Source organism: Strongylocentrotus purpuratus, unplaced genomic scaffold, assembly GCF_000002235.5.
Source record: "Strongylocentrotus purpuratus isolate Spur 01 unplaced genomic scaffold, Spur_5.0 spur5_contig_844, whole genome shotgun sequence".
Classification (NCBI taxonomy): domain Eukaryota; kingdom Metazoa; phylum Echinodermata; class Echinoidea; order Camarodonta; family Strongylocentrotidae; genus Strongylocentrotus; species Strongylocentrotus purpuratus.
The window spans coordinates 1,875,346-1,896,738 of NW_022145551.1; the positions used below are offsets into that span (position 1 = coordinate 1,875,346).

Below are 21,393 nucleotides of genomic sequence, written 5' to 3' on the forward strand. Positions count from 1 at the left end.
TTAGATATCAACTATATATATTTCAATATTTAAAAAATAAATTGTAACTGTATTTTATGTTTGAAATATGCAATGAGTCTTTTAACTGTACACATAATTCATCATGACCAATTCAGCCATTGGACTGCGACACATGTTTTTAATAAACCTTGGATTGAATCGAATTGAATTAAATAATTATTTGAATGATTATGGTATTGCTTTTGACGATTTCGATCTGCATTAATCCATAATGTTTAACATCCTACTTCACAGATTAATTGACGGCCGGCTAACACAACTATGGAGAGCCCTCCAACCTATCAACAACCCATGGGCGAAAGGCCTACTTATGTATCTCTGCTAGATGAAGGGACTGCGAGCTACGATCAAACGACGTCATCATCAAACACGACGTGGCATGACGTCACAGATCATCAACCGTCGATCGCCTGGTTGATCACCGTACCTCTTGTCGTGGGGAGTATAACGATCGTCACCGTTATCGGCAACGCGTTGGTGATGGTGGCTTACAACAAGGACAAGCGCATCCACGGTCGCGTCGCCAGCTTGCTCATCTTAAATCTCGCCATTTCTGATTTCATCATCGGTTTGGTCGTGCTCAGCATCAATCTGGCCTGGATTACGTGGAACGAGTGGCTAGGTGGGGAGTTCTGGCTTCTTGGGGAGGTCTTCTGTAAACTATGGCTCGTGATCGACAACACAGCCAGCATGTTGTCTGTCTTCACCATTATCCTCATCAGCCTGGATCGATACTGGCTGCTCACCAAAAAAATGCACTATCAGAGCTTCCAAACACGAAAACGTGTCTTGGTGACGATCTCCCTACTGTGGTTGTCAACTGCTTCTGTTTATACTCTTATTGCAGTGGGTTGGCCGTACTTTACCGGTGAACGTAGTGTTGATTATGGTCATGAATGTGAGCTCGATATGGCGTATAATGTGTATGCTACCATCGTCGCGTTGGTTTGTGAGTTCCTCATACCGCTCACGGTCATCATCGCTCTCAACAGCGCCGTGTACGTCAAAATTAGGAACCGCGCCAAGGGTCTCAAAGAAATGGGGCCAAGAAAAGTTTGTCGATCCGAACGAGTAGAACTTAAAGCAGTTTCGATGGAATCCAACCGCACATCGCCTCCTGTTTTATCCGAGGTTTCTTTGTCCGATGTCAATGTAATTTTCCCACCCCCTCCTCATCTCTATGAGCAGGCCGAACCAGTCCTCGAATCATCTTGTGTCAACTGTATCAACAACGTCGACGACCACCAGACGATCGCGATGCATCTTGACAACGAAACTGGGCGAAAAACTACGAACGCTACTGCAGAAGCGCACAAAAGCAAGCGGGAGTATGCGCGTCATTTGCGCGCGGCAATAGTTTTGGCTGTTCTAGTGACAGTGTTCATAGCGTGCTGGCTCCCGTATCAAATTGTAAACGTCATCAATGCAATATGTGACGAGTGTGTATCAGATCTTGTCTGGGAAATCGTTAATAATATCCTCTGGTGTAATTCCTTCGTTAACCCTTTCTTGTATGCCGCAACTAACGTTCACTTCAGGAGGAATTTTATCATTTTGCTTGGACTCCACAGGTTTCGATGTTTCAGGAGCACGATGCATGCGGCAGCTCGACCCAGCTCAACAGCTGATCGAATCAGACCCAGATTTCGTCGTCATCAGCAACAATAGTTCAATCAGCTCCTCGTAGATATATATTCCTGATTTGAAATGACGATAATATGTGATATTAAAGATACTAAGTCCCTTTTGTCCAATCTGTGAAATTTAAACATTAGCAGTGTCCTGGTATTCAAATTATGCAATGAAGGAAACCTATTTACTTTCTAGACTTCCCTGTTGAACACTATATTGAGTTACTTGGTAAATATTCACATGAGCTGTAACAGGAAAATGAGCATTTGCCTACATCAATAACCCACTATACTTGTAATGGCCCAAAGTAAACTGATTGAATCTTCGTGCAGCACAAAATGTACGACCATACGGTACAAGGGTCTGACAATCAGATTATTATTTAGGTAATTGCAATCAATTATGTCGATTCGACAACTGATGGTCGAAATTTTCCCACAAAAAGCCATTTTCAAACCCTTTCGTTTTGAGGGAAGTTCTAAATAAGTATTGTCCTTCAAATGCCGTTGGATTTTAACTTTTTCTTTTTCTGTAAAACCTGCAAATGGGGTATGGTACCTTTAAAGGTTCCATGTCCCATTTACAGGCCCCAACAATGAAAGATCAAAGGTTAACATCAAAAGCATAACGTTTATACAGAACACTTAAAATAAAATTCCATAGTACATTCAGAAAGATATAACACAGCAATAATAGACGTCTCACAAACGAATACTCGTTTGCAAAATAATCATATATCATTAACCTAGTTCAACTGTATTGCCAATAGGAAAACATTGATTAATTCTCAATTATGTGAATAAATCATGACAATATTACAGATAATACACGTAATGTATTATGCTCGAATTATCTAGCTTATTCCATTCAACTATATACAATTGGGCAACACTAATAACAGTCAGTGTGAAATCTTGGCACACGTAAATATCCACAGTCTTTTAGCCTTGTATGATGTTCATAAACATTATGATTAATTATTAAGCCTACCTGAAGGTAAGAAGGTGCTAAGTTTTGAACGCATTTATATAACATTATAACGCGACTTAACTCAAACCGTTTGTCTTATGTTATCCCGTTAAGACTTGTGAACAAATCAGCCGACAGTGTGTCATATTAATTTTATGTATTGTTCAATATTATTCTTGCGGCCCTCTTCTGATTTTTTTGCAGCTTCGTTGTAAGGAAATGAAATCTGTTCGACCATACAACAGCGTATAGTAATCAAATCGTGGCAACACTAGTCTGTTATAAAGTAACTTTAAAGATTGTTTAGGCAAAAAACTCTTTGCTCACTTTATTATGCCAATGCATTGTGTCGATGTCACGTTTTTCCAATTTTTCACCGATTTTGAATGTAATTATTTCCTATTTCAATGTCATGCAGCTCTTGATGTCTTTATATACATGATTTTGATTGGACGAAATGAAATTGAACTGAATTGAATTGAGTCACGTTCCGTCATAAGCTTAACAATTAAATCTCGTTAGATATCCATGGACATGCATTTTTCTTATCCGCTGTTTACATACTGGTATGTGCTTGTTGATTATATTAATGAATAGAGTCAGCCACATATACCAAGCAACATCAACATTATCTATATCTTTTATATTAAAGGAGTACTTCTCCATTCACTGTAAAATTTCTCCTCGTCGAGATTTTTAAACGAGCGAAATTCTGCATATTCAGTTTTTGTATTGATTTTTGCACTGAAATCGCCCATCGTATAGACCAAATAATGATCTTTTATGCTAGTTTCAAACATTACCCACTCATTGTAAAGTTCTTTATCTGATAATATCAAATCAATTAAAGTAGAAGAGGTATTTGTACCTCTTGTGGCAGTATCATTAGCTGACTTAGCCCGGGCGTACATATTTGTATAAAACATTATCTTTGCAGCATTCACAATATGTTGGTGTGGTAAACAATCACAATTGAAATCACGTAATATAATACAGCTCATAGCTTCCGAAAGAGCAGAGTCCAAAAGTTCCGACTAATTCTTTAAAGAAATCAACGTGAGAATTTGGAGGCCTGTAAAACTGCCCAACCAGGATGGGAGACTTAATATTTGAATGATGCAATTCAAACCAAAGGCATTCTAAAGTAGATGAAAAGAAGTCATCCCTTCTTTTATAATTGAACCTCTTAGATATACTCTGTTGGTCATAATGGTGGAATAATTATTTTTACCCCAATTTATTGATTGATTTGGACAATGATTTATTCCTAATAGATCTAGATAATAGTATGCATTCTCAGATTTTGTTGAATGACAATTAGGGAGTGTTTGTTTTGCGTGACTGCTAAAGCATGTGTGTGCTACAACTAGGGGACCTACGTCACTAAGTCATAACTGACAGTAATGGGGATTAATACATCATAAAAGGGCACTAATATAGCACATTGACACGGTTTTGATCCTGGGGGCTCACAGTAACGAGGCCATTGCTTAGCCAATGAATCATGACTGTACGCAGCGGGCGCTAGGGTACGTCGACGCCCCCACAAAAACCAAAAAACAAAGAAAATGCAATAATTTTCCAATAATTCATTGCATTTTGCCCCAACCCCCAACCTTAAAAAATCCTCTATGTGGGCATGCCTTGAACCATAATGCATGGCCCTACAGAGGAATTTTTCCTGTTGGGGACTGGGGGGAAAATGCAATGAATTATTGAAAATTATTGCATTTTCTTTTTTTTTTTTTTTTTTTTTTGTGGGGGCGTCGACGTATCCTAGCGCCCGCTGCGTACAGTCATGATTCATTGGTTTAGCAATGGCCTCGTTACTGTGAGCCCCCAGGATCAAAACCGTGTCGATGTGCTATATTAGTGCCCTTTTATAAGGCATTAATCCCCAATACTGTCAGTTATGACTTAAGGACGTATAGGTCCCTTAGTTGATTAGCATAGTAGCACATACATGCTTTAGCAGTCACGCAAAACAAACACTCCCCAATTGTTATTCAATAAAGTCTGAGAATGTATACTATTATCTAGATTCAATAGGAATAAATCATTGTCAAAATCATTCAATAAATTAGGGTAAAATATTTATTCCACCATTATGACCAACAGTGTATATACAGCCACACCACCACCATGTCTTGTACGGTCTCTACGTAATAAAATATAATCATCTATAATTATGTACAATTCAGAATCATCAATCTTAGCAACTAAGCTATGAATATTCAAATGAGCAAATTTTAAACCCCCGTTTCTATACGGAGGAACTGAGCCACCTTCTAAGTATGTATGTTATTACCAAGGGCGTATCGAGTGAGGGGGGGGGGGGGGGGGTTTTGAGCCAAAACAAAAAAACAAGAATACTTGCCGGGGGGGGGAGGTATACGTTAAATGTTATTTTTGCATATTTCCTATTTAATCACGTTGATATTTTCAAACCTTTAACGCAATTTGATTACTGTTTTTGTCATTATTCTTTTTCTTGCCACAACTGGCACTGTACAAAGCACTAGTAATATAAGCTGTCATTTGTATACCAGATCATGACAAATCATGTCTGCGGACGTTGTTTGCTTTAGCCGGCATGGCAGGGAGAATCAAAAGCTCTACTCTTCTATTTGAAGCTTTGTTCAGTATAGTTGTTGATTTATTGCGGTGCATTAATTATATTACTCATTAAAAGACAGATATATGTTTCAGTTCATGTTGTAGTGTCGTTCATGATTTATGGTGCATCGTTTATATCTGTGAGTGTGTCCGATATCCTCGTAAAAAGCTGTAAATATGAGTTCAAGATCTATCAAAATGATTGTACTCTTCATAGAGAAAAGGTAAAGAAACAATTTATAGAACCAGCGCTTAAAGGGGAAGTCCGCCTTGGTAATATGTTTTTTTAATATAAGGAGAAAAATTGAAAGAACTGATCAGTGAAGGTTGGTGAAAAATCGGATTAAAGCTTATCTGCCGTAGTTTATAGAAGGGATTAGACTGCCCTGCAAGGTCACTGGACAGGACATCTCATCAACTCAGCTCTCAGTTAACATAAGAAAAGAGGATCATGGGGGACCAATGGTCACCGATTAGTCATTGTTTGTTATATAGAGGGCGCAAGTAGCTACAAGTAGTGCAGTGGGCCTTTAAAAAAAAAGTTATTGATTTTTTTAAATCCATACAAATTGGCAACGCGGTCTCTGAATATGATGTGCACCCTCTCACATTTGATCATTATTTTGTCATTAAATTCCATTTGATTCTTCATGCCTATCTCGATCATATATGACGGATAACCTGTTCTTTCATTCACACCAATGTAAGTTTACTATTCCATTAACATTCAGAAGAAATGGAGATTTTTGGTGATTCTGTCATTCAGATCAGTGGTGAATTGTGAAGGGATGACATTACAATCGTTTGACCTCATTGCCAATTTTTCAGAAAGATTTCATGATGTTAATGATTTTGAAAGGTTCATAACTTTCTTGTTTGTTATCCGATTTTATTTCTTCAAACTTTCACTGAATTGTTTCTCAAATTGTTCTGCTTCTATATTAAAACCTTTTTTTATATCGGGGTAGACTTTCCCTTTTAAACAAAATGAAGGATAATTATGTATTTTCCTCCATTAGCTTAATTTGCTTATAGTTATAGTTCGTTTACTTTTTTTGAAAAGTGGGTATTAGGGTTCGGTCGAGAGAGTTTATTAACATTTTCAGATGAGAGACCATCAACTACATACATTTCTTTATTTAAAAAAAAAAAAAAAAAAGTATTCAAAATAATACTAAAAGATAGTAAAAACAAAATGTTGATACATGTAATAGATATATTTGTTTTGTTCCTGCCCAGGTTAGTAACATGGTGTTTTGTACAAGCCTAGTTTTATGCATTTAACATACATTTTCTATTCTCACGCGAGCTAAAAGCGACACTGAAGTGATGACATTTCTGCCCTGGCTTACCGTTTCAAGGAGATTCGATCAAAGAGTGCTATGTCCTTCGAAGGGACGTACGTTTATTGCACAGCGCCATCTCATGGTCAACTTGCCAACTTCGCAGACAGCATTTTGTTTTCTTCTTCTTTCACCATGCTCTCACCCACTGGCGAACTGATGGAAGGGTGGGGGTGCAGTTACCCCCCCCCCCCCCCCCCCCCCAAAAAAAAAAAAAAAAAAAAAAAAAACTGTAAACGTGTTTGTTTTTTTCTAATTCGATACCAGTGATTAACAAAATGTTGATGAAATGACATGATTTTCCAAGATTTTTTTTCTCACTTTTTGGGTAAATTGTTCTTTTTTATGCGTTTGTTTGAAAATCCATTAAAAGGCAAACGATATTTATTTAGAAGCCTAAGAGTCAGAGCCCGCGAAACGGCGGAGCTCCGTGGGGCTCAAGCCCACACCCACCCCTTTGAAAAATAAGGTTAAAGAGAAATATAAAGAAAGTAAGAATAGTGATCTGCCAGTGTCATAAAATGAGGTATCAAAATTTGCTTATACAACCATAATTAAATGTCTACAAAACCTAAGCTTGCGGGGCCCCGCCCTCTGGACCTCACGCTATTTAGTAACCAGCCAGTGTCACAAATAAACTATCAAAATATGCTCATCTGACCATAATTAATGCCTTAAACCCATGCCTTCCAGGGGCTCTACCCCCTGGACCCCAAAGTGGGCCCCTGAATGTTCCTCAGACCATAAAGCCCCTGTGCCTCACGCCAAGTTACGCTCCACTCCCTTCACTTTACCTGATCGTAAATAGTATTCCCCCCCCCCGCCCACTTTTAAAAACTTTCAGCGTGGCCTGCATATGTAAGAGTATGGTGGCAATGCAAAAAAAATCTCCCCCCCCCCCCCCTTATGCTCATTACGCCACTGCTCTGACCCTATGTCTCTAATTGTATACCTCTTCCCTTATCTGTCTTGGCATCACCACCTCTTTCCTTTTCCCTCCTCTCTCTGTACCGTCTTTAATTCTGCCGTTCTTCTCCCCCTTCCCCTCTCTCCATCTGTGCCCTCTCTCGTTCTTCTCCCCCCCCCCAATTCTCTCTCTTTCTACCCCCCTTGCCATCGCTCTCAAATTGATACCCCTCTCCTCTTTCTTCTCTTCCGCCCCCTCTCTTTCTCTCAGACATACATACGCATGTACATTGTACCTACCCATAGACAGGTACAAAACCACCCAAATCAAGCACATACTAAATCACTCAGTATTTCTTCTATAATCTCAACCGATTCTTTTACTTGGTTTTCTTCTACATAACTCTTCCCCGTTACAACAAGAAAAGAAGAATATACAGAGGTTTTACTATTAGATAAAAGAAATTTCTTTCTTGCAATTTAATTAAAATTATCATGGATCTGTTTCTGGAATCTAGAAACAGCCCCATTCCAGGTTAGTTATAGCTTTCTCATCCAATCACCTTAGCCGCAACTAAAATCATAAAAAATATAATTGTTACATATCGACCATCACAATTCTCTTACTAGTTTTTAAGAAGAAAAAAAAGATAGTTTATCAGACATGCTAAATATGATTAAAAATAGCGCATGACAATAACAAAATTATGACCTTATACGCTGGTATGCAAACCACACGAGTATGATATAAATTGTTAAAAAAGTAGCATGTCTATCGATGCGCATGTTACTCAGGAATCATGATTGGTCTCTCCCATCATCTTGGTGTACATGTCCTATTTGATGATCATTGATATCTGAAAGTGGTGTGACCAAAGGACCATGTCTGGTCCCTCATTTATTCTTTCGTGGGTGCATCTTGTTGTGCACTGCCTGTTGTATAATCGCTGTGCTTTTATCAACCTCTGAATATGGTGTGACCCAAGGATCATGTCTGGCCACTCATTTATTCATTTGTGGATACTGTATGTTGCTGTGCATTGCCTGTTGTATAATCGCTGTGCTTTTATCGACCTCTGAATATGGTGTGACTCAAGGATCATGTCAGGTCTCTCATTTATTCATTTGTGGATACATGTTGCTGTGCATTGCCTGTTGTATAATCGCTGTGCTTCGTTCAACCTCTGAATATGGTGTGACCCACGGATCAGGTCTTGTCCCTTGTTTATTTATTCACAGTCACATTTTGTCATGTTGTCTGCCTTGGGTGATTACTGTTCTTGTATTGATCTCCGGAAGTGGTGTGACCCAAGGCTCATGTCAGGTCCCTCGTTTATTTATTCTGTCACATCTTGTTGTGTTGCCTGTCCTGGGTGAATACTGTTCTTTGATTGATCTATGTCTGGTCCTTTGCTTCATCATTCATGGTTACGTCTTGTTGTGTTGGCTGTTGTGTTGGCTGTTGAGTTATCATTGCTCTCTTCTTGGGTTGTATGTATGAACCCATACCCGCTGCGGCTTCAGCTTCTTTCTGTGTGTATGGTTCCATCTCTAGGGCCTTCAATCTGGGTTCGGAGGGAAAATGAAAAAGCGACAGAAAATCAAAAGATGCATACATATAGACATTCATTAAAACTTATCTGTAATAGTGTACAGGAGGGATTAGACCAAACTGCAAGGTGGTTATCTCATCAAATCAGCTCTCACTTAACATAAGAAAAAGAGGATCATGGGGGACCAATGGTCACTGATTAGGTATCGTTTGTTATATAGAGGGCGCAAGTACCTATAAGTAGTGCAGGGGGACTTCAAATAATCAAAAGTAAATTCTATTGACAGACACCCGGGGGGGGGGGGGGGTTCACAAATAATAAGGGAATAGGAAATAAGAATGATTTGAATTGACTTTCCATACCTCTTAAAATAAATTTTACAAAAAAAAATTCAAAGATGCTTACAGCTTTCCATGATTGATAAATCCAGTTTAGAGATAAGTTCAACTTAGGATCTTTGTGAAACAGCCCCCAGGTGTCCGAGGAAAACAAACCTTTACAGATAGGGGAACTTTCTATACAGGTGGTTCCTAGTTTCACTGTAGATACATGTACATGTACATGTACTATAATGTACACATATACAGGTACATGTACGTAGTTTGAAACAATTGTACTCTAATGGCAAGAGGCATGCGTCAGTCAGTTTACAGGTCATACTCAAATTCATCACTCAAATTCTGTCATATACAAATCTTGCAGTAAAATGCCCGATGTGAAATCTGAGCAAAAGAAAATGTAGGCGACACAGAGTCTCTGACACATTTCTGAGAACTAGACTTGACTTCTTGCAAAAACATCTGATAATCTGCATCTTTGATTCTTGATATGTCCTTAGACAAGGGGCAGCACCTTGTATCCTTCGGAAACTGCACTATCAAAACAGAATTATTTTTCACTATTATTACTACATCATGTATCTTCATGAACACCACTTGATTTTTTAAAGAAAAACAAGAAGACAAAGACAAAAAAAAAAAAGATTCTCTTCCTTCTAGGCTAGGAATATTGTGTCATTTTTTAGGTAAACGTCAAACAAATTGCAATAGAATTTTTTTCACCGGAATGCATTTCAGTAAGGTCCCCAAAATGACATACTAAAAGTCCAAACAAATCCAAGTAGTGGAAGTGTGCCTAATTTGCATAAATCCAAAATGGCCGCTTTTTCGAAGATTTTCACCGATATCGAGTTGCATTTCTTATCATAGGTAATTGTTTTGGCACTTTAAAGCACACATTTCACATTTATATGAATGTAATATGGTGTATATATCATATACAGAAGTACATCTTGTTTAATTGTGCATCGCAGCATTCATAAATCCAAAATGGCCGCCAATATACTAAGATTTACACATAGGTTTTGTCATATGTTTCAACTTGTAGAGCTGTTGAGGCACTAATAGAGTTGGAAAAGTAATCTGCTGTACATTTGTAATCAACTAAAATACCCATATGCTACATGTACATCACACACCTCAAACAAACCCCTTCGCACACTCACACCCACACCCACACCCACACAGTCTAACATGTAATTTATGTTCAGTTTATCCCCTTTGCAGATTATATTATTTCATTATGCATGCACTAGACTATAACTAGACTGTATTAAATAAAAACAAAAATAAAATATTCAGAAAACTAGCCCTTATGAGTATCCGACAAACACAAGAGCTGTTGGTAGGGCTACATGTACATGTATGTATAGGGGAGAGGCTTTACCTAGCCGCATGGTCGTTGGATTGGTTAGAAGTTGTTCACAGTGCAACAGTTTACTTTGGAGAGGTGAGAAACTTTCTCGATAGCTACAAAGGCAAGCCTACACACGTGCCTACAGCAATATGACGGGGGCTGTAGTTGCTGTAGCAGGGATTGACATGGACATAAACCATTTCAGAGGAACACATTATGAGTCTGATAAACGGTAAATTTAGCTATTTTATTAGATTTAGGCCAGCTATAGCCGTAGAAGATGTAAGGACTAAGGATTGCTCCAATGCTAGCGCTGGCCGGCCGGCTAGCGATGGCGCTAGCTTCATGGCCTTATTAGTCTTAGCGGCGGCATTGGATAGCCCTGTTGGGCCCTTCAAATGTGTTTGACAGAAAAGTATGGTGGATTTGAGATCTAGATCAGAGGGTCTTGACTAGGCTGCCTTACTAATATTTCAGTGTCAGTTGGTCAAGCCCCAAAACAATTATGTGAGCATCGTTCCTCTCCCATACACTCTCCCATACGTTTTGTGTATAATTTTAAGAATATTATTATTCTAGTCAAATGTCAGAAAGAATTTAGTGTCACTGAATTGCTCTTGTGATTTTTTTAGTTTCTGCATAAATGACCAATATATTGTGTTACTATCTGTTTCAATTGTATGCAGGTCCCAACTGTAGAATAGACATGTTACATCTATATAGAATAGAAACCCTCATTTCAACTTGGGACATCCTTCAAATAGAAATGCAGGATAGGAGTCACCCTTCAACTGTAGAAGTCAAGCTTCCACCAGAGCAGTATTAGATACCGTTCAACTAGATAGAATGGACATTATTACTCCAAATGAATAAAGGACAATATACACCATCTAACTGTAGAATAGATACCTGCCAAGTTTAGAATAGGCACACTCCTCCAGAGCCCCGTTCAACAATGGAGTATAGACTTTTTCCAAGTGTACAGTATTCACAGCTGAAGTTTTATTGATCTTAACTGTATATTAGATGTCATATCATTTGCCTTATATTAAGCATTTACACCATGGAGTGCTGTTGTTTTTGCAATAAATCATTGAGTGATGGAGGGCCTACAGTTGAGCTAGGAGCTAAAGGCAGTGATGGAGTGAATCGTGCAAGCAAACAACGTGAAAGCAATATAAATGTACATCCTGGACAAGTTGTACATGTGAAATGCCGTCGAAACTACTGTGAACCAAATAGAATCGCAAAGGAGGTAGCATCAAAACATGTTAAAGTTGAAGAAGAACGTATAGGACTTCGTTCACTCCAACCACCCTTCGATTTCAGAAAGCACTGTATATTCTGTGGACAACCTGCTAAGTATGATGGGAAAAGGCGAGGATTTGACGTTTTCCCTGTCAGAACCAAAGAATTCCAGGACTCTGTTACACAGATATGCATACAAAGAAATGATACTTGGTCCCAAATTGTGTCTGGAAGACTTGCATCTATCAATGATCTTCCCGCAGCTGATGCTATATACCATAAACAATGCATGGTGAACTTTAAAACTGACAAACAAATACCAAAGGTATACTCTGTGAGCACAAGCACTTCCAAAAAGGCTAAAACTGGCCGACCTAAAGAGGAGGTGAAATTGACTGCATTCTTAAAAGTAGTTGAGTTCCTGGAGGAAAATGATGAGGAACAAACAACAGTAGTTGATCTCGTTACTAAGATGCAACAGTATTTACTGGATACAGATCACGAGGCCTACAGTGTGGTATACATGAAAAACAAAATACAGGGGCACTTTGGTGAGAGAATCGTTATAACTGAACTGAACGGAAAGCATGATGTAGTTACATTTTGTAGCACAGTTAGTGCTATTCTGTATGAATTCCACAAGCAGCCAAAGGACAACACACCAGAGCAGGAGAAAATGAGGATTATAAAGACTGCTGCCTCGCTCATAAAGAATGACGTCAAGTTAAAGAAAATTGCAAGTGACGTTTACCCAACTCCTGCTGAAATGTCGTCTACCACTGCTGCACTTGCATTTCTCCCTGATTCCCTGCAATTGCTATTAAGGAACATGTTTGTTGGCAAAAAGGTAGATGTGAAACTGGCGTCTATTGGGCAAGCCATAATGCACGCAATACGGCCAAGGGTTCTCCTTGCTCCTCTCCAGCTTGGACTTGGAATACAAATGCATCATCAATTCTCGTCTCGCTTTCTGATCGACACACTGCATGCGCAATGCTTCTCCTGCTCTTATCAAGAGGTTAAGAAATATGAAAGAAGTGCAGCAGTTTCTCAAGGAACTGAACTACCAGGCTATGAACCAGGAGAGTGCATTCAGTATATTGCAGACAATGTCGACCATAATATCGACACTCTTGATGGATCAGGTACTTTCCACGGAATGGGCATCATGGCTACCAAAACCCCAGGGACAAAGTGCTGTAAGCCTGTACCTAGAGAAACGGTAACCGCTGAGGACATCGCTGCTGTTGGACGCATCAACATTGAATATTTCAAAGCATCTACAACTGTACAACCTCTGGTCTACCAGCCGATTGTGAATTGGGGAACAGAAGATCCAACATCAAACCTTGATGTGTTGTGGAAGACATCTTTACTCCTGCGGTCCCCAAGGCCTTCTTGGTCCGGAACGATGCAGATGGTAAACAAGGGCAACTACCCTGGACAGTCATCTGTTATGTTTCTCCCCATGATTGACATGAATCCTAGTGATCCATCTTGTGTCTACTCCACTCTGCGTTTTGTCTGTGCCCATGCTAAACAGTATAATACTACACCTGTTCTGACTTTTGATCAGTCGCTTTGGTGGAAGGCACTCACAATAATCAGGAGCCAGCCAAGTGACAGTGACTTGAAGCAGATCGTTCTGAGACTTGGAGGATTGCACACTGAAATGAGCTTCCTGGGAAGTATAGGGCATTTGATGACCTTCTTGAAGTAGTGTATGCCAGCAACTCGGTGAGCCATATGCTGGGTGGAAAAGCAATTTCTAGAGCTGTGCGGGGCCATTTCCTCGTTGATGCTGCGCTAAATACCATGCTGATAGCAGACTTGTATAACGTACAACTGCCAACTAACGAGGAGAAACCTCCGGAAGTTCCTAGTGAGCAGGATCAACACCCAGGTGTTCCATGTGGAGTAGCTAACTTCGGGGAGCAGCCCACTGGAGTTCCCTCTGGAACAACTACCAACGACCAGCAACTTCCTGATCTTCATTGTGATGTAGCAATTGAAGAAGAGCAGATTCCTGAAACCAATTGTGATGCAGCACATGTAGAACAGCAACCTTCAGAAGAGGTGCATGGAGTAGCACGTGGGGGAGACCATTCTTCTGAAGTTCAGTTTCCTTGTGGCACAGACGTAAATGAACCTGCAACAGATACCATGAAGGAACAAGATATCAAAGAAACAGATTTGGGAGAAGCACAAAAACTGTATGATAGACTCTTGTCTGCCACAGCATTGGTGGGTGAAATTTGTTCCTCTGAAGTCATTGACCAAATTCTTGGGCAAATAAAGGCCAAGAAGGAGACCTTGACCACGCGAACAGCAGTTCTCTGGTTGCAGTATATGGACATGATAGACATTTTGCGCAAGTTTATCAAAGCTGAGAGAACAGGAAACTGGGAGCTTCATCTGCAGGCTATCCATGACATGCTACCATATTTTGCCGCTTCTGGACACATCCTGTATGCTAAATCTGCCTATGTCTACTTGCAAATTATGCGTGAACTACCACACACACACCCTGAAGTCTACATGAGATTCCGAGAAGGGTATCACGTAGTAAGGAGAAGTGATCGCTACTGGGCAGGACTGTCTACCGATCTCATCATAGAACAGGTGTTAATGAGAAGTTTAAAGACAAGTGGTGGTCTTACAAGGGGCAGTGGTATGTCCGAAATCCAACGTACAGTTTGGCTTCTGTCAATGCCAATACGTGCAGAAGTAAACGCCGCAATGCAAGATCTTACTAATGCTTACCTCTTCACAAGTGAGCAACACAAAGATGTATCAAGTGCCAGACAGAGTAGGGATGTTAGCGACACGCTGGAAATACTGAACTACCTCAGCCAACGTAATCCATTCAGTCCAGACACTACTCTGCACAGTATAGCGAATGGAATGACTGCAGATGAAACTGTAAATGTAGACCAATCCAAAGACGTCGGTAACAAGATACTGAACTCCATGGCTGGAAAGAAAGTGGATGAACATTCATTCAAAAGAAGTGATCAAGCAGTGACATTAGGTGCAAGGACTGCTGTAAAGATCGGCGATGAATCTGTTCATGTAGACCCACAGCTCCTTTTCCAGAGACTGGTCATTGTCAGTAGGGAACGTGAAGATACTTTAGCATCAGTTTTCAGCTACGAGTTATGCAGTCACCCCCCTGCTCTGTTTGAATCATCATGTCTCCCCCTACAGGCCGACAAACCAGTCCTAGCAGATGCACTTTGGAAGGTGTTTGAACATGAGCTGACACGAGAGCAGACACTACCCAGTGGTGATGTTCATTATGTTTTGGATGGTGGTGCACTACTTCACCGTTTTCCTTGGCCACGTGAGAGCACTTTCAACAACATATGCCAGCTATATGTCAATTATGTCAGCAGCAAATATGGAAGGCCAACGGTTGTTTTTGATGGCTATCAAGGCGGTCCGTCAACCAAGGACGCAACACATCTTAGACGATCAGGAGGTTGTCAAGGCCTGACTGTCAACTTTGCAGAGGACATGGTAATCAAATCCAAGAAAGACGAATTTCTTGCAAATGAAGTTAACAAGCAACGCTTCATAAACCTACTCAGTTCCAAGCTCGAAACGCATGGTTGCACTGTATCTCATGCAAGAGGAGATGCAGATCTCTTAATTGTTACTACAGCGGTAGAAGCAGCTCAGTTTAAAGACACAGTTCTTGTCGGGGATGATACAGACCTTCTCATCTTGCTGATCTACCACGCTGATCTGAATGCAAAGGACGTCTTCTTTGCACCTGAGCCCAAGGCAAACTCCAAGAAGAATCGAACATGGAATATCAAAAAGCTGAAGGAAACTCTAGGAAGTAGTGTGTGTGGCAACATTCTTTTTGTCCATGCGCTTCTGGGCTGCGACACAACGTCTCGCATATTTGGACTAGGGAAAGGCGTAGCACTGAAGAAAATCATGAAGAATGACGACTTCTGTGAGCTTGCCAAGGCATTTAGTCAGCCAGCATCAGACCTGAAGGAGACCATTATTACAGCCGGAGAGAAGGCACTTGTATGCCTGTATGGTGGTGACTCAACAGAAGATCTAGATTCTTTGAGGTACAGAAGATATTGCGTAAAGGTATCGTCAATGTCGTCTGCCTTAGAAGCAAAGACTTTGCCCCCAACTTCAGCAGCAGCAAAGTTCCATAGTCTGCGTGTGTACTATCAGATACTAGAATGGAAAGGAATGGCAGACAAACTGACACCGGTAGACTGGGGTTGGCAGGTCACGGATGGGAAGTATCTTCCAATACAAACTGATAAACCACCAGCACCCGCATCACTCCTTAAAGTCATCAGATGTGGATGCAAGAAAGACTGTGCAACCAAGAAATGCACGTGCCGGAAGTATGGCCTCCAATGTTCAACAGCCTGCACTGATTGTCGTGGCACTAGTTGCACCAACTCACCACCACCAGACCTAGAACTTGATGATACTACTGACCAGCGTGCCACATAAATGTATGTTTGTTGGAGACTTCCAATAAGAACTGAACTCAGATTTGTGAACCAATGTAGACATATGTTATAGCTACTCTGGAATGCATTGTAAGGTGAGAAACAAAACTAAACTGAATATGTATGTGTTTATGCAAACTAAAGAACCTAATTATGATATGTTTGAAATTTAAAAATATTTTTACAACATGAACAAGTGTTGTCGAAATTATTCTGATATTACATAGGACAAGAATTATAATTATAATCAATTCTCTAAAAAAATATAAAAAATGCCTGATTTGGCAGCCATTTTGAATTTATGCAAATTAGGACACTCAATTAGGCACCTGAAACTTTGCGCGAACATAAGCATTCTTGAAAATATCTTTTTAGACATTCAAAGTACACTAAAAGTATTTTTAAAGGTATGTAATGTGAAAATTTTGACCAAATCTAGGTGAAAACAGTAGAATTGGCGCCATTTTGGATTTATGCAAATTAGACACACTTCCACTACATGGATTTTTTTGGACTTTTAGTATGTCATTTTGGGGACCTTACTGAAATGCATTCCGGTGAAAAAAATTCTATTGCAATTTGTTTGACCTCAAAACACAATATTCCTAGCCTATTCATGCTTACCTCCGCTTGTGTGTTTTTTGGCGAAAGTGGGCCTTCATAGCACCCTCATCAACAAAGTATCTCCTGCAAAATAAAAACAAAATCAACATAATTAGATAGTTCACTAAACTTTATGATGTGTATTGTGAAACACTCCAGATTGATTCATCTTACAACCTTATGTATTACAAAAATATAATTTCTTATAAATCCAATATTGCTATTCAATTCTGACATGATTGACACAATACAGTATAGACCCTTATACATCTTTAAAATTTGAATTATTGATTTGAAATATATTTATATAATATGGACTGGCCTTGAGGGATATACCACATAATATTTCCCAAACTAGACTCATATTGCCCAGAGTCAAAGACGAGGGCAATATGGGTCTTGTGAGGGAAATATATGTGGTATCTCCCGAAAGTTAAGCCAGTCAATATTGTTATTATTATCTAAATCAGACATCTAGAGCAAATACATTCATGACAATCTCATAGAAGTGAACAAACTTTGTCAAACCAGCACTGTGCATCCAGCTGCTTAATTGACAAAATGTTTGATGCACTGCAAACAGTGTACCCAATTTGGTGTGATTATTACGTCACAATCGAGTGCGCGCAAAGTGCTCGTATGCATAATAGATGCGCAATGAAAATGACAAAATACAGCGTGGTGAATATGGTCTTATATTTCATGCTTTTTTAACACATAAAGTCCAATGGCTTTTTCATAAAAGGTAAATATGGTCTCATATTCCCTGATTAGCCCTTTTAGGATTACAAACGAGTGTAATATGATTTTGTAAAACCACTGCTCAGATGTCTGATACGGGTAATAATTGTCTATATTACTGCACTATAATATGATTCAACCAAGTATTTGAGTAATGTTGTACTTCTATTTTGCATAAATGTTAGACTCAAAGCATTCTATTTCTATGTAGACTAAGTCAGTGTGATTTTCATTTTGATTTGTAATGTCATGATTATGTAATTTTTAACAACTTAGACCCTAGATCTATAGACCTAGATCTAAGTAGTTATTGTTTTCTTGAAAATGTGACATACCAGTTTATAGAGATTGGGTATCTTTGACTCTGAGAACAATTAAAATTATTTCTTGGAGAGAGGTTTCCATTAAAGATTAACTTGAGTTCTGGTAATGCGATTGCATTGTGAAAGAAAAGGTGTGGAATGGATCAGAAAAGTTGATCATAGAAAAATCTATAGCATGTAAGTAATGGTGTGTAATGCAAGGTTCTGGAGTCATCAAAATCATCATAAATTTGGCAGAGTCTTGGTAAAGTAACAATAACTTACACAGAAAGATGTATATGGGACAACACACATGGTGTCGGGGATAGTAATACCCTGGGGGCCGTTTCTCGAAACCAACTCCATGACAGTCATATCTTTGTCGGCGACCTACGGAGATGTCATGAAGCGGATAAACCGTTTCACAAAGCCATGACAGACATGATATCGATATATCGCGATACGAGCAGCTCAAGAACATAGTCTTTGTCACTATCCATTTGATTTATCAAGAATAACCCAAAACAAGTTTTGGGGCTAAAATTGTTCAAAAAGAAATATATACATATAAATTCTCCTAAAATAAATAATAAATAGTGTCATTATCATATTTACATCATCAAACGATTTGCATATTTCTGTAAAGATTCTTAAATTGAAGAAAAACCGGTGAGTGTTTTTTTTTGACAGTCGAATCAAAAGTTAGTTGAAGGATACCGTAATGTGATAGTTTATCAATATGTACTTTTTTGTTTATTGTGACGAGGAATTTTAGGCAAAATGTCTTTTCTCAGCCAGTTAATCTAGAGTCTCATAAATACTCGTTATATAATTGATTTGATATTGAAAATATAATTTGGAAGAAGTAATTAGAGAGGGAAGGATAATGCACATAGGCCCCAAAGGTATGACGGTATCCTAAGAAAAGACTATGGATCGACTATGGAAAACGGTGCGTAACATTCTTAGTAGGGTGTCTGAACGATTTTTCAATTTTCAATTTGGGATCGTTTTTCACCATTTTTGTTTGATATTGGAGTAAAAAATGTAATCAGAATAATACCTTTCAAATTTCAAGACTCACCGATGTTTCTATCAAAAGATACAGCCCCTCAAAAACTGTGCAATATTCATAGCATTTTGGTCAGAATGGACAGAAAAGTGGTTCACGCAGAGTTATAATTTCTGCTCAAAAGCTGCACAGCTAATGCACAGCACGATATGCAAAGCGTGGAGCAAGGGTATTTTCAAACTGTTGTAACAAATGATCCCTTGGGACTAGAGAAAAAATAAGTGCATGGATATATTCTTTACAGCTGGCCCAACTTATCCCTCGGGGGGGGGGGGGGGGGGGGGGGCAGTTCGTGAAATTGGTAAATCTCCGAGTTACCATGGAAACAATGTTTAAATCGCTGTTTTGAGCAAGATATATTTAGAATTCCGGGGGTGGCCCCCTATGGGAAATATGGAGAAAAACCTGCTCTTTCATATGACACCACATTTATTGAGTTTCACCTTCAGGATCATTTGTTATAAAGGTTTGAATTTCAAATTTTTCATAAAATCATTGACCAATTTTGCTTGGTCGCGCAATGCATGTAGACCACATAGGGATGTGTGCAATCTCTATGGGAAAGATTTTAGCACACAACATCGGGTGCGCGATCAGACACCCTATTCTTACCTCTCTTATTTATAGTTAGGTATAGTTTAATGATTTGTGATTTAATGTTTATAATTATATTCAGCTTTTTAAAGTTTCTGTATAATTTGTATTTTCACTTTTGTACATTTGCATTTCGCATCCCAGAGAATTACGTACCGAACTCGTCTATATTTTTCTCAAAATGATAGTGAAACTAATCGTCCATTTCGCGGCCCATGGAATGGCAACAAACTGACTTATGATGGCGCTATACAGCAATTAAAAAGATGTGACAGGTTCGGAGCAGTGACAACTCGCTTGTCGCGGGAGTTCGAGTTGTCGCTTATCTTGGCAAAGACGGCTTTGTGAAACACTTAGCTGACAAGTTGCGTGACAGTGGTGAGATGTCGTTGATCTTGTAGTTATGACAGTTTCGAGAAACAGCCCCCTGATCTCCTTATCTTTCTATGCACATTACTCAGCCAGTATACATTTTCTTCCAAAATTATTTGGCACATGACATTTATTTGTAATCTTGACATTCAGTGTAAGTTTCGTTAGATTCCGTAAGAATTCATTTTCTTTTTTTAACCAGAACTCAAGTTTATCTTTAACTAGTATTACTCACGCGCAATGTAGGCAGTAATGTTGTGCTGAACCGGGTTTGTCAAAATCTACTTTTTGATGGAGCAATTTAGCGGCATGTTGGGGTTTCAAATCTTCGTCGATTTCGTCCAAGTCCTTCGTTTTCCTTTTCGTTCGGTACTTCTTCTTGATGTGTGTGTAGCCTTTGTGATGTCTTTTCCGGGCTTGTCGAGTCATTTTCGACTTATTATCACTCCCGCTTTAAAGAAGAAGAATGTTAACTTGAAGTTCTTAACTGAACAAAATAAACTAACTTCGATGCACGTGTAAGGGACTGTGATGAAGGCAACTGCGCATGCATTAGTCACGGGGGAAATGAAGGTAGCGTAACCTATCCATTGTAAACCAAAATGTGAAGTTGCCAATTTGATGAACGTACAAATGGGATTTCTACACAACACGTGATGTAGTCATCGAAATCCAAGTGTTGGATGTAGTACAGTCTTTACTCGATCAATGCGTTGTACCAGGGAGACGGGAGGGGCATACGATTGTATAGCAGGCGAATTGTTTCGTTAATGTGTGCATATATATGTTTAGTTGCTGTCTCATGGTAAAAGTAATTATGCACAGGATAAGGACAGTGGCAACACTTCCGGTGGGGGGGGGGGGGCGTCCAGGACACAGTGACCCATTTTTTCAAGTAGCCCCCAAAGTGCCTCTTTTTACATAGGAAAAGTACACACTTTGTACTTCTAATAGGTTCCACCTCTACCACTGATAATTGCCCCTATTCAAATCTGAGAGGCGCCCTAAGCTTTTTTTTCTTAATCGTATACCCCTTTTTATTTTTAACGTACCCCTTTTTCTTTATAACAAGATCCCCTCTTCCTCGTGATAAGGGCCTTCATTTAATAATAAAATGAGCCATATTTCCCCTTTCTCATAAATTCCCCTTTTCGCAAATACCCCTATTAAAAACTGCCCCTTTTTCTCTGACAAGTGCCATTTTCCTAAATGCAAAAGGTGAACCTTTTCCATTCC

At 39.3% G+C, this 21,393-nt stretch overlaps 3 protein-coding genes across 3 annotated transcripts; 2 read left to right on the forward strand and 1 right to left on the reverse strand.

Annotated features, from left to right (window-relative positions):
- The first annotated feature begins 282 nt into the window (after positions 1–282).
- Positions 283–893, forward strand: LOC115926093 (muscarinic acetylcholine receptor M3-like). Its single transcript, XM_030990517.1, has 2 exons — positions 283–830; positions 869–893. The coding sequence occupies exons 1-2, from the start codon at positions 283–285 to the stop codon at positions 891–893; spliced, it is 573 nt and encodes a 190-aa protein (XP_030846377.1).
- Positions 866–1,747, forward strand: LOC115926009 (D(2) dopamine receptor B-like). Its single transcript, XM_030990209.1, has one exon. It carries the CDS (start codon positions 931–933, stop codon positions 1,687–1,689), a length of 759 nt encoding a protein of 252 aa, XP_030846069.1. The 5' UTR covers positions 866–930; the 3' UTR covers positions 1,690–1,747.
- A 6,183-nt stretch (positions 1,748–7,930) lies between these two features.
- LOC115926236 (zinc finger protein 593-like) lies at positions 7,931–20,774 on the reverse strand. Its single transcript, XM_030990934.1, has 3 exons — positions 20,393–20,774; positions 17,098–17,160; positions 7,931–9,052 (listed from the first exon to the last, which is right to left on the reverse strand). The coding sequence occupies exons 1-3, from the start codon at positions 20,584–20,586 to the stop codon at positions 8,884–8,886; spliced, it is 426 nt and encodes a 141-aa protein (XP_030846794.1). The 5' UTR covers positions 20,587–20,774; the 3' UTR covers positions 7,931–8,883.
- Positions 20,775–21,393: the final 619 nt, after the last annotated feature.

Excerpts from the sequence above, each read along its gene's own strand:
- LOC115926009 (XM_030990209.1), top strand. The coding sequence starts at position 931 with ATGGCGTATAATGTGTATGCTACCATCGTCGCGTTGGTTTGTGAGTTC.
- LOC115926236 (XM_030990934.1), bottom strand. The coding sequence starts at position 20,586 with ATGACTCGACAAGCCCGGAAAAGACATCACAAAGGCTACACACACATC. Across the intron at positions 17,161-20,392 it reads CATTACTGCCTACATTGCGC|GAGATACTTTGTTGATGAGG; the intron begins GTGAGTAATACT and ends TTTATTTTGCAG. Across the intron at positions 9,053-17,097 it reads CAAAAAACACACAAGCGGAG|ATTGAAGGCCCTAGAGATGG; the intron begins GTAAGCATGAAT and ends CTCCGAACCCAG.
- LOC115926093 (XM_030990517.1), top strand. The coding sequence starts at position 283 with ATGGAGAGCCCTCCAACCTATCAACAACCCATGGGCGAAAGGCCTACT. Across the intron at positions 831-868 it reads TTGGTGACGATCTCCCTACT|TGGGTTGGCCGTACTTTACC; the intron begins GTGGTTGTCAAC and ends CTCTTATTGCAG.